We start from the raw sequence: 12,828 nt of genomic DNA on the forward strand, positions 1-12,828 counted from the left end.
TGGCCATGCTGGCAGGGGCTGATGGGAATTGTAGTCCATGAACATCTGGAGAGCCGCAGGCTACAGACCCCTGGATTAGCCATTGAAGGCCTGATTGGCTGTATAGACTTTTTAAAAGTTGCTTTGACATCAGCTGCCACCAAAGCACAAGGATCTTCCCTGTATAACTGACGACAAACTGTATATATGAACAAGTATGTTCATTTTAAAAGGCATCCTGTCAGATACAGCTTCTGCCAGAAATGCTGAAGAGTTACTATTACAGTATGCATGACCTCAGTTTTGTCATTTGAACCCACCACTCTTTGTGAGAATTCCAAAGATAACCAAAGGCTGGGGACCTCTGGTTTGGTCAATGTTTTATAGAGCTAGAAGAATATTCATAAGAAAGTTGGAGTTGAGTATCATTTGACTCCACAGCCTACCTCTCCAGGTCGGATTTTAATAAAAAAGCTGCTGCGCTTGTAAGAAATCTTCAGTACTTTGGGCCAAGGGAAGCGATTGATTCTCAGTTTATCTTTATAGACAAGAAGGCCACTGGAACAGACTCCCAAAGTGATATCCACTCCTTCCAAGTCCTGCAAAAATTGTTAACAGAGGTTGACGCACATTTTATGTGTGTTTACAGAACCACATTCCAACAGGTTTCAATCAAAATCACTCGCTCTCCGTTGTCTTTGTCTGAGTTCTCCAAATTCAAAAGTCGCTTGCTTGTTACTCAATTTTTACCATGCCAGTCATAGCACTTGTCACGTGCTGAAAATTCTCCTTTCTTTTTACACTGGCTGCTTGATGTCTCAACACGGTCTTCTTCAAAGTGGCAAGAATGCATTTTAAGAATGTATATTGTACTTTTCCAAATCAGGTCAACAACAGAAAACACTGACTCTGGATCACCTGTTCCTTTGCACAAGTTCAACTAGAAGATGCTACAGCTAATGTAATTTCACTACCAGAAAAGGAATATCTTCACTGAGAAAGAAATCAGTGCTGGATTCTAGCAGGGACAAGGATTACAGGATGACTTGCAAGGAAAAAAAACAAAATGCTACGAGGCTAAGGCAGAAACTACTTACTTTCTAAGCGTTTCTACCTCAGAAATACCTCTTCTCTTTATAGCAATGACTTTGGGGTGCATGGCCTGCCAAGCATGGCCTCCTCATACAGATGAGACCTCTGTGGAGCCCGATACAACCAATGACAACCATTGTCCCAATTAAATAACCATAACTAAAAGGTAATGAGCAACATCGCTTATTGGGAATGCTGGCAGAGATTTTTTTTTTTTTGCACTGAATAGTGACTTTTCCCCTGAGTAAGTGAGTTAACTCACAAACCATGATTTTTTAAAGAGATCAGGAACCCGGAGAGGATTACCCAGCAACAACATTACTTTTCGCTCCTCTGGTTTTCCACTTCCAGTGAGATCACTGCAGTCATTTTGAGAGGCCATGACAAATGCGGGCACAAGTCCCCCTTTTTGTCATGACCACACACTGTCCTTACTCCTCCCCCCCCCCCCGCCTTTGTGTAAGAAAACAAAAAAGTGACTGTCTGAATATGACCTCTGTTCAGTTCCTACACTGGAAAGCCTTGAATCAAGCTCTTATCACAGAGGTTAAGGTTCAGAATCAGTTATGGGATCAAAGGTTTTCCCTTCAACCCCACAATACAGGAACTGAGGGTGTGTGGACAAAGTCACATACTTGGACAGTAACAGATCTATCTGGGGAGAGGGGGTGGCTGAAACTGTTCAGGAGGCAGCATGACCCTTATGCACCAGCATAAGAGGCATTTATGCTGGCACAGAGTTGCAGTGTGACAATGCAACACAGGGCACTGGCACAGCCATGACACCAGTGCTGCTCCGGTGTAGGAGCCTGCAACAGCGCCAAAGGAGGTGTTCTCAGGGCAGGGACAGCTTTAGTTGACTTCCTGTCATTTTGGTTTGGGAACACCCACATTTGCCAATGCAGACTTCAACCAGCAAAATCAGTGGCACACTGCATTGAGCCGCGCGGGCCACTTTCACAGGGGAAGGAGGAGTGTCGCTTTCCGCTTGCTGCCTGCAGTGCAACTACTCTCCCTCAGGATTGCACTGTAAATCAACCTTATGCATCACAGTACAATAATACTGTCATACATGAGGGGCAAAGCAACAACTCCACAGATCTTATCACCAACATGTGACTCCTTGGATGAGAACGTCTCCCTCTCTTGCAACCCTGCAAAAATGGAATCCTACTTACTCATAAAGTTATGGCTTTGTTTATCATAAAGGTTTATTTTACTCAAGGGTGAAAACACCAGTATTAAACCAACCCCATACATTGATAACACAGAACAGCAAAAACACAAGTTAAGCAATGTGGATCCCAACCCCCCTGCCCCCCCCCCCCAATCAATCCCCCCCCCCTACCTTGGCTTGGTGAAGGTCAACCCCATACATTGATAACTTTTTGGCATTCTCAAGAAATTCCAAATCGGCTTGAGCTGGAGTCATTGATCTGCAGAAGTACAGTTCAAAGGTTACACTGAACTATTATACAGGCATTTAACAAAAGAAACAGCCATGATAAACTCATAAACCAAATTTTCTTTGCACCCCTTCATTGTTACTTCTTAACAATGCAATTATTTTTAAAAAATTATACCCTGCCTTTTAAATGTTGATTTGCTATGACGCTCCAGAAGAGGTTTAGCTTGCAAGAATGCAAACTTACACAGGTAGAATAATATAGCCAATGCTCATGCCTCCAAAGGGGGAAAAACATATTCACTGCTTCCAGAAAACAAGTTTGACCAGAGCAGTAACTGAAACTGAAAATAAAAAGGCAAGGCCATGTGGAGTTGCTCATCACAAGCAACTCCTGTTGCAGCAGGGTAAATTAACAAGATAATTAAAATGAATACAGAGCTTGATATGTATGTGCAAGCTCAGCGAACACACAATACAAGCTTCCTTACCAGGGGATTTCTTTCTATGTTACAGGACTGTACTGTGGAGCTCCATCTTAGCAGATATTTTGCTATCTATATTTAATGTTACCATTTTCCTACCCTGGTGTGTTTTCAAAACAGACCAGAAGAGCCCATGTGTGTACACCAGTTATTCCAAACATTTCTAACTGTATGAAACTCCTCTTCCAGCCATATGGTCTATTTAGAATTGAATCACGCTTTAACATGGAGATCAGCATTTCTAAATACCAAGTTTTGCTGCTTTTCTTGGCAAGTATAAGAGCTACTGTTATGAAACATTTTTTCATCTTTCAATATTGCAAGGGATCAAAATGCTTTGAAGCCATTTTGAATTACACCCAGTGAGGAAAGCCCATGTCATTTTTTGCCAATAAATAACTCAAGCCTGGCTGAGAATGTACTACCAACAGCTTTGATGATTCAGAATGGAGAATTCTTAAGAACAATAAAAGGATGCTAAAGATGTGAAATGTTTCCTAGACAGAAACAATCTCAAAGAAGGAACATGCATGACCATTATATCTGAAGGCAAAGTATTATGCATATGGCCAGAAACTGTACAATGGACCATCACATCTCAACTGTCTTCAGACACAGTTGGTTTTAGCAGGGGTGAGGGAGTCCCTCCCCACCAACTTAACAGCAAGACATGTTTCTTGATCTCTGCAGCAATCCAGGTGCCAATTGTTACGCACGTATTTTTAGGAGCCACATATAATGGAGGTTGGAATTTTGTATTCCTGCACATGGGACATACACATTCCTAGCCCCAATACGGATTTTATTTCAACTGAAATAATAAGGAACTGATTTTAATTGATCACTATCATATTTACCTGTACGTTTTGTGTAGTTCCATGACCTTATCTTCCAGTTCCTTTGTCTGGTTTGGGGCAAGCTTAAATTCACTGACATATTCTGCGCTATGCAAATCTGGATCATAGTCTCCCAACTCAGACTGGACTGTGTAAGAACCCAGCAGAGCCAGTGTTGCGAAGGAGCAAGGAAGGCGGCTAGTGACTATGTCTTTCCTCAGCTGGAGACACAAGTAATACCTGCAAAGGAAAGAAAGGAAGAATTGTTAAGGTAGAAGACGACGATGAAGAGGAGGAGGAGGTTGGATTTGTACACTGCTTTTCTCTCCTGTAAGGAGTCTCAGAGCAGCTTACAAACTCTTCCCTTTCTTCTCCCCACGACAGACACCTTGTCATGAGCCAGCCCCCAGGGACAAGAGGAACCAGACATACAGTCAGGAGTTGGCTCTTGGCAGAGCCAGCTACAAGCCCATCCCCGCCCCCCGCCCCCCGCAGCCAAGGCAGATGCCTCACAGCTGAGAGAGCAGCCCCAGAGGAGTTGATTAATGAACCAGCTGCAGAAACAGGAGGAGGCAGAAACAGAGCCTTGAGTGGGCTTTGTAAAGGAAAAGTGCCAGGATAGCCTCACATTATTACAAGAAGCTTGAATCTGACACCTTGCAGGGATTCACTCCCTTCCCAGCTGACAGCCTATTTACGCTTTGAAAGGAGCTCTAGTCCGTCTGGGTGCAACGAATGTGCCTCGCTGTGAGGTTCCACACACCTGGCTCCCTGCTGGCTTTTCTGAACTCTAGTTCTCAGCCTGCCTGCCTGCCTGCCTGCCTGCCTGTCTGGAGACCTGAACTGTTCTGACCTCTGGACTGCCTGACCTCAACCTTGGACTGTCTGATCATGCCATAGCTGACAAATGCCTGCAGCACACATCTTGTGAAGTAGGTGGGGCTGAGAGTGTTCTGAGAGAAGTGTGACTGGCCCAAGGTCACATAGCAGGCTTCAAACGGAGGAGGGAGAAACAAACCTGGTTCACCAGTTTAGAGTCTGCCATTCTTTTGGAGAAGTAGGGAACCAAACCCAGTTCTCCAAATTAGAATCCGCCTGCTCTTAACCACTACATTCTCTGGTTGGAATTGCAAAATGATCTAATCATTCTAAAAAGTCAGTGAAACAATTCAACCATCACTGTATCTACTAGTCAAGGGCTGACTCCTGTAGACAGTGAAACCCAAGTAACAGCCCTGATCATCACTACCGTGTAAGGCTCTGCAAACTTCACTTTTACAGAAAAATCTAAATTATAAAAGACAATTATTGAATGCTTCTAACCACCACCCCAAAAAAAATCTGGCATTGTGGGTTGCCACTGGAAACCAAAACAAGGAAGAAGAGGAGAACACAATGACTGCCGGTGAGGGAGAGGAGGCAATTAGGGAAAGGTGGCCGTGAACATGAAAGGAAGAAACAGGGAAGAAGAATGGGGTAGTCAGATTTCCTTTCACCTATGAGATATTACAGGTCTTCTTTTGTAATTTCATGCGAAACTACTGGGCCCAAATGGGCCAACAAACTCAAGATCCAGCACTGAAGAAACACAATTTAAAAACTGTGTCTGGCTTGTGTGCTTAAGTGGCTGGTGTGCTTAAGCGGCAGTTGCATCTTGCACTTTCAGTTATTATTTGTTTGTCAAGTTTCTACTCTGCCTCTCATTGCCTTTCCTGAACACAACTACTATTTGATTGCCGACTGATCAAGCAATGTTCCCCTAATAATGTCACAAACCTCGTTATATCCTCTGTCAGCTGTGCTGGATCTGGAGGATAAAATTTAACATTGAAAGTGAAATCCCATGGGCCTCCTGCAATTAGAAACGGAAAATTAGAAGACTGTTATGTGAAAGCTCACAATCAATACTGCTTTCAAGCAACATGAAACAGAACCACAAAAATCACTAGGTGTCATATATATTGCATTTTCACTCCTACCCCTTTGATAAAGAAAAATAAAAACCAAAGCAAATGAGTTTGCCACAAAGTAAAGATCGTGTTTTAGATAAGACAGTTCCACTCTCACTCTAATCTAAGACTCCATAACCTACACAGCATGCTATCCAATTATGGTTCTTCCCCATTATTTTCAGTCCCTGTATTTAATTTTGCAAGCATCTGAATTTGGTTTTCTATTGATTGGCCTAAGGACAGGGCATCAGGTATGCTTATTCTTCACCAATGATGTTGAGAATTAAACACTTCAAAATATTAAGCAATAACACAAGCCTGATTTTCAACACAAGAATTTGAAGCACTATTTAGTTAAAGATATTAACTGCAATACTTGGGGTGCAGGAGCAGAGCTTGTGCTTTGGGTGCAGAATGTCATAGAGATCCACAGTTAAAGGATCTCAAGTAGGAGGAATCAAAACTGGCCTTAACAGAGAGCAGTTCACAAAATAAATACCAGGCTGGGTGAACCAAGAGGTCTGCTTTATGGCCTAGGATTATCATTTAATCCCACTTTGTGCTTTTGTGTCTTCCTCAGCAGCAAAGAAAAACAGAAATTGATTGGCAGCGATACGGCCTCAACCTCCCTTCATGTCATGACATTGTTATGACCTCAGCAATATAATTCGATCCAAACTATACAAAACCCAGAACAATTTTCTTCTTAAACATGGTCCTAAACTGAGCCACAGATGCCAGCTGTCTGCATCACTATCTGATGCCAGAAATGTAATGATGTCTGGCAAAAAAGTTTGTTCACTGCCATCTGTACTAAGAGACAGATAACCTGGAGGTGTTTGTTGGTTTTCTCTGTGCACTATAATTGTGTTCAAGTCTATCACCCTAATCAAAAAGGAGAAAAAGTCCCTACAGCTTGTCTTACACTTATAATACATTACTATATTCTAAAAAGAAAAAGTTTGTGTTAAAAATAAGCCACGATTTCTACAATTCCCAACTATACTGAAGAAACAGTTTTACAGAGGAAAAAACTGGCTGAATTTATATTGATTCCTTCCATCAAAATGCCAAAACTCCATTGATTTGGAGCACTTCTCACAACTGCATGTCAAGGCTATATGGTCAAGTCAGTGGACTGAAGCTACTTACCGTGAACCTGTTTTTTAATCTCTTTGGCAGCATCCAACCATGTCTGCAAGAAAACAGCAGCATTTATTAATACAGAATCTGATGCGGATTACAAAGAATATCATATGAAAAATGCACTGCCGTTGAATTAGCTAGCAACAAAAGTGTTAACCAATCAGGGTACTATAGCATGCAGTAGCACAGCGCTAGCAAGTTCACTACATGTAAATAAATTCAAATCAAACAGCATTAATGATTAATCAAGATCAGGCCTTTTTAGGTTTTGATCAATGTGTTTAGCTGTGTATGAACACGTATGATTTCACTTCAGACCCAGCTACATTTCTCTTACCTTGTTTACAATCCAATAGAAACAAACTGCATGCACATTTATTTTGGATGTTGACAGAACTTGTAGCAATGAGTTTTAAAATACTTTTTTGCTCATCACATGGAAGCAGGAAGAGTGAATACTGAAACCAACTGATTTCAGTGAGTTAGGCATGTTGAGCAGTCCAAACCACAGCCCATGGTGGCCGGAGACAATGTGGAGGCAGAATTAAAAAAAAAAACAACATCTGCCACCAGAAAACTCTAAAAGCCTAAATAGAACTATGCCACCCTAAAGGGAGGCATAAGTCCAAGCCCCAGGCCCAGTGTATTTGCCCACACGGGCTGGGGTGGAAGCCAATTAATGCCAGCTCCTCCCCCAGGAATGCTGCTGTGGAGCTGAGGGGCAACTTGCCAGCAGGGGTGCCCTCCCCACAATATGATTTCTTTGTAAATCTATATTGGACCAGGCTGACAGAATTCAGAAAGAAACGTAAATCACTTCTTTACAAGGATTAAAAGCAGCAATTTAAAATAATAAAACCAAAGTTTTGATAAAATAAAAACATCTTTACTTCAAAAGGGGACCCAGTTAAGAGGTTGCTAAGCAAGCCTCCGTGGAAAGACAGCTGGAATTATGGTTTTCTTCTGCCAGAGTTTGAATGCAGAAAAAGTTCCTGGTGCATTTACACAGTTTGCCATTCCAAGACTGACAAGTAGAACCCCATGCATGGCTGGTCATGCTGGACTGGAGCCACAAGCTATCATTAAGGCTGGACCTTGTACACCACCTTTTAAAACACAGTATCATCTCCTAAAAGAAATTCTTTACATTTCCCTTATTTCTGCCACATACTTGATTCTGGGAATAGTCTAATTCACCCGTTCATACTTACTAATCACAGTCTTATGAAACACAATTGGAAGATATAAACAAAAATCTCACTTCTTCAATCTGTTCAGGTGCTATCAGTTTTTATCCTATTTCTTCTGCCTACAATTAATTCATCTATTCTTAATATGTAGGGGAATCATGGAAAACAAATATTATGTACGAGAGTACTTTTCCTGGGCACCATAGTTACACAAAACTGGTAATTACATGTTTTGACAAACCGGAAGTAGTTTCAGTACCAGTGTGTACAGTATCAACCCAACAGGGACTACAATGAGGTTACTGGCTTCAGTTTCACGTGACCTAAGCAGGATTTGAAATCCAGGTCTACCAAGGTGAACAAATAGCTGACTTAACCTACTGAGCTCCTTAAGCTCATCTTTCTTAGCCTACCAGACATTTCATTCTACTTGGTTGTTCGCATATCCACAGTTAGGTTTAATACGCAATGCTTTAGAAGTATGCCTCCCACCACCATTCTAATTGACTGATCTAATGTTACAAAATTCATGCAGCTAGATACAAAGGCATCTACATTAACGGCTGCCAAATCTATAATTTTGCAGGCAAAGCTTTTTTTTTAACAAAAAAAAACAACAACAACAAATGCTGATGTTGCAACTGTTGGCATTCCACAATGAAACAGACCATCCCAAATGCAGCCTTACTGGCTTGGAATGCAATCACGCATTCATAAAACCCATCCTGTATGCCTAATCTGAAAGATAATAAGTCTGAGTAATTGATACTTTTATCCCCATTCTGAGTCATGAATCACAGGAAAACCACTCTCTCTTTCAGGCAAGCATGAGGTACTACAAAAAATCCAGTGTTTAACAGATAATTAACTTTAGCTCTGTGGCTGTTCAGTGTGGAGAAGTATCTTTCCTTCGGGTACTTGTCTATGCCTGCTGTATTTGTTGTATATTATGCATACTTAGACTGAACAGAATTACATATATAAACATGCTTATTGTTTAGGTATAAACATGCTTATTGAGCATAAACAAAAATGTCAGCAATCATTAGAATGCCCCCATATCACTCTACTAATGGCTGCCATTTACACATTTGTGTACAGGTGGTAGTTACAACTCAATGGGGTTTTGAAGGAAAGAGAGGTCATGGTTTGGCATTGCCTGCCCCAGCACAGCAACCCTCAACTTCTTTGGTGGTCTCTTCTCCAAGTATTAATTAGAGCTGGCCCTGCTTAGCTTCCAGTATCTCATGAGCTCAAGCTAGCCTGGGCTGTCCGGGTCAGTGTTGTACACACGCATGTGTGCATTAACCATTACGCAATGGCAGCAATAAACCGCAATATGATTATCTTCTTACAGAGTTATTTTGATTTAAAGCCAGTGTGGCATGTGGGTCAGAATATTGGCTTACGATTGGGAAAAGCCAGATTCAAATCTCCAGTGAGCTCACTGGCCGACCGTGAGTCAGTCACCATTCCTTAAACTTTAGCTACCCTACAGGTTCACAGATTCACATATGCCTCCTGAGCTCCATACAGTTGTGAAAAAAATGTCAAATGCGGAAAGGGACAAAACAGTCTCTGCTTATGCTAGGTGCCCTTTATATGCAGATAAACAGCAGCCTGGAATCCAAGCTTAAACCACTGCAATTACCAGTCCAGACAGAAAATGCCCTTTAACAAAAGACTTTGTCCCTGTAGCTCAGCCTATGAAGAATCGATCCAACATGTGATATTATATTGCCCATTACATAGCTTAGCTAGAAATAAATATCTAGACCCGTGGCTAAGAACCCCCATTGATTATACTGATTTATCAATTGTGGTAACCATGTTGGATTGTGGATCTGCAGGAGTATTAGAACCGTTGGCTAAATTTTTGTGCTCTGTTATTAGTAAACGGTCATAATTGTATTGGAGATCGTATTTATCACACTGGTGTTGCCATTGTTGATGTTTATCTTACTGTTGTTGTTTTAATTTTGTCATTAAGGGTTTATAGATATATACCAGACCAGGCAGCAAGTTGCATTTATGTGTTCCTTTTGTGCAACTGCGGAATGTCTGGGCCAGTTGGCTGTAAAGGATGAGGAGAAGGAATCTAGTAGATCAGATTGCACTTTGACATACATGCCCAGAGCCAAAAGGTCATGAAAAAAGTTCTATATATATGCTGCTGAAAGATACCATAAAAGCAAGAGGGTGAAATTGAGTTCTCAACAAATACATCAAAGGGTCATGCAATACACATATTCCCTGGTGCGCTTCCTAAGAGTGAATTCTATTTCCCCTCCCCTTTAGAGATCCTTTCATCGGTGAAGGGGAGGTAATTGGTTTAGAGGGCATGCACCACACAGGGCTTGCATTTCTTGAACATCAATTCCCTTCTTCTCTCCCAAATACTTGTTCAAAATGCTGCCTCCTTCATCACTGAAAAGGATCCAGAAGGGAACTTAGAACCCATTATATTTTCTGTCTGTGTGTCAGCTTTGGCTGATTTATGATTGCAACAAAAATAAAGATAGATATTTTCACAGGTTCTCATGTGCACGATCTATTCCAGAAATTGATTAAGTGCACACTGAGGCAATTGTTCACAATCAAGTGATTTACAGAGGGACTATAATAGATGCATGTTTTCTGAGACAGAAAATGGGCATGGAGGAAATGAAGATAAGACCTTTCATCTTTATTACGCATTATCAGAATTCAGGGAATCACTGCATTTATCACATTACAGCTGACTGTGACTGCTTCTGTTCACTTTAATGAGCCTTCCCTTGCCAATCTATATGCTGTGTATCATGCTATAATGCTAGAATATTCAACCTTATTGAAGTTCAACCTAATTACAAATGTATTTACAAATAAATGTGGTGCTGAGGGAGAGTTTTATGAATATCATGGACTGCCAAAAAGATAAATAAGTGGGTTCTAGATCAAATCAAGCCTGAACTCTCCCTAGAAGCTAAAATGACTGAACTGAAGCCATTGTAGTTTGCTCATATTATAAGAATCCCTGGACAAGACAATTATGATAGGAAAAGAAAAAGAGCAAGATCCAACCGGAGATAGACTGACTCAATAAAGGAAGCCATGGCTCTCAGCTTGCAAGGTCTGAGCGAAGCTGTTAACAACAGGACATTTTGGAGGTCATTAGTTCATATGGTCATTGTAAGTATGACGTGACTAACTAATGCTTAACACAGTTCAGTTAACCAGATCTGGAGTTATTACATTCTTTATAACAGTCTCACCTTTACTGCTTCATTTGCATTTAAACACCCAGAGGGAGGGGACAGTCCAAGCTAACCAGATTGGCCAAAAGCTTCCAGTGGTTTTTTTTTTGCAAACCATGTGTTTTTAATGTTCTTCCTCAATTCACCCCCCATGGAATAACAGAAATCACTCAACTTAAAGGAGATACTATCCATGATATCAGACTACTTTGAAAACTACTTTTGGGCATGGGTTTTCTATAATCTTTCTAGCACCTTTCTAGATTCAGCAAATTCCCAGATTCTGGGACTCTCCCTCTGTTTTTGAAATAAAAACTATGTTCAGGTAAATGCTTCTTAATATTAAAAAAATTCAATTACACCTAAGATCTCAACATTTAATCAGATTTAGCAGTAGAAAGAGGGGCTAGTATTTGGGAAAATTAGTATGAATGTGAAGGTTTGGGGAACAGAACTATATCTAGAATATTTATGCTATATGAAATTACTTTGAGGGATCCCCTATGAAGGTGTGATAATATACTGGAGAAGCAGTAACACATATTTTGCAGAAAAGCAGAGAAATGGGGTCCATCAGAATCTATTGTGTTTTTGTAGAAGACTGCAGATTTAACAAGAGTTTTACACCTGAGTGGCAATGAGGTCTTAGTTCAATAAACATGGCTTGTTCAAGGACTATTTAATTTCAGGGGCCAGAAGGGCAGAAGAAATTACCGAAACAGTGCCTTAGTAAGCATATGCATTACCTGGATGCAAAAACTTATCAGTCCCTTTCTTTAGATGTAACATATCTCAGATCAAATTTTTTTCCATTCTTAAAGGTGTTCTTTATATCAAAGCATTGGGGAACAATTAAGTAAAGCGGAATTATTTATTCCTTTGGAAGGAACATACTTTTTACAATAGAAAGAGTTAACCTCTGAGGACAATCCCCACTTTTTTGAATTGTTCTTCTTACCTTAGAAGTTGGGGTATCCCATACAGCCAGACCAAAATAGTCTTCTTCCAAAAGGTTGAGGTGATCACATACTTTCTTAAGCAGATCCTGCCCTTTGGCATGTTTCTGCACACAAACACAAATATATGATACTGCAAGGTCACTTCTGCCTTTTCTACTGAACTTTATATAATCATGTATTTAAGGGGCTCCCATTCAAATCTTGGCCAATGAAATCACAGCCCATTCAACCTTCAGAAGGCCTATGTCAATGAAAGAAAATGAATACCAACCACTTTTACACTTACTTTCATTAGGATTGTCCTGCCTTAATTTAAAAAAAAGTAAGATGAGCCTGGTATTAACGCTCTTGGCTTCTAGTAGGTAGATGCTCTTCATAAACCAATGCGAGTAGAACCCCGTTCTCCAAATTAGAGTCTAGTGCATTTAGCTACTACACCATGCTTGTTTTCAGACTAGTCAGAAGGCCATCACCAGACATCAAATGGCCTTTCCACTTTTGTTTGATTCTACACTCTTCCAAATGAAGTCTTGACCTAGACCAGGGGT

At 40.8% G+C, this 12,828-nt stretch overlaps 1 protein-coding gene across 1 annotated transcript; it reads right to left on the minus strand.

The window, feature by feature from the left end:
• Nucleotides 1–388: 388 nt before the first annotated feature.
• Nucleotides 389–12,441, minus strand: LOC125425504 (protein 4.1-like; the record flags this gene model as incomplete). The annotated part of the gene is made up of 6 exons (XM_048483098.1): nucleotides 389–578; nucleotides 2,420–2,507; nucleotides 3,819–4,037; nucleotides 5,574–5,649; nucleotides 6,902–6,944; nucleotides 12,280–12,441. Coding segments are annotated over 6 exons (762 nt in total), but the record flags the coding sequence as incomplete, so codon positions are not given.
• Nucleotides 12,442–12,828: the final 387 nt, after the last annotated feature.

This window comes from Sphaerodactylus townsendi, unplaced genomic scaffold, assembly GCF_021028975.2.
Source record: "Sphaerodactylus townsendi isolate TG3544 unplaced genomic scaffold, MPM_Stown_v2.3 scaffold_619, whole genome shotgun sequence".
Classification (NCBI taxonomy): domain Eukaryota; kingdom Metazoa; phylum Chordata; class Lepidosauria; order Squamata; family Sphaerodactylidae; genus Sphaerodactylus; species Sphaerodactylus townsendi.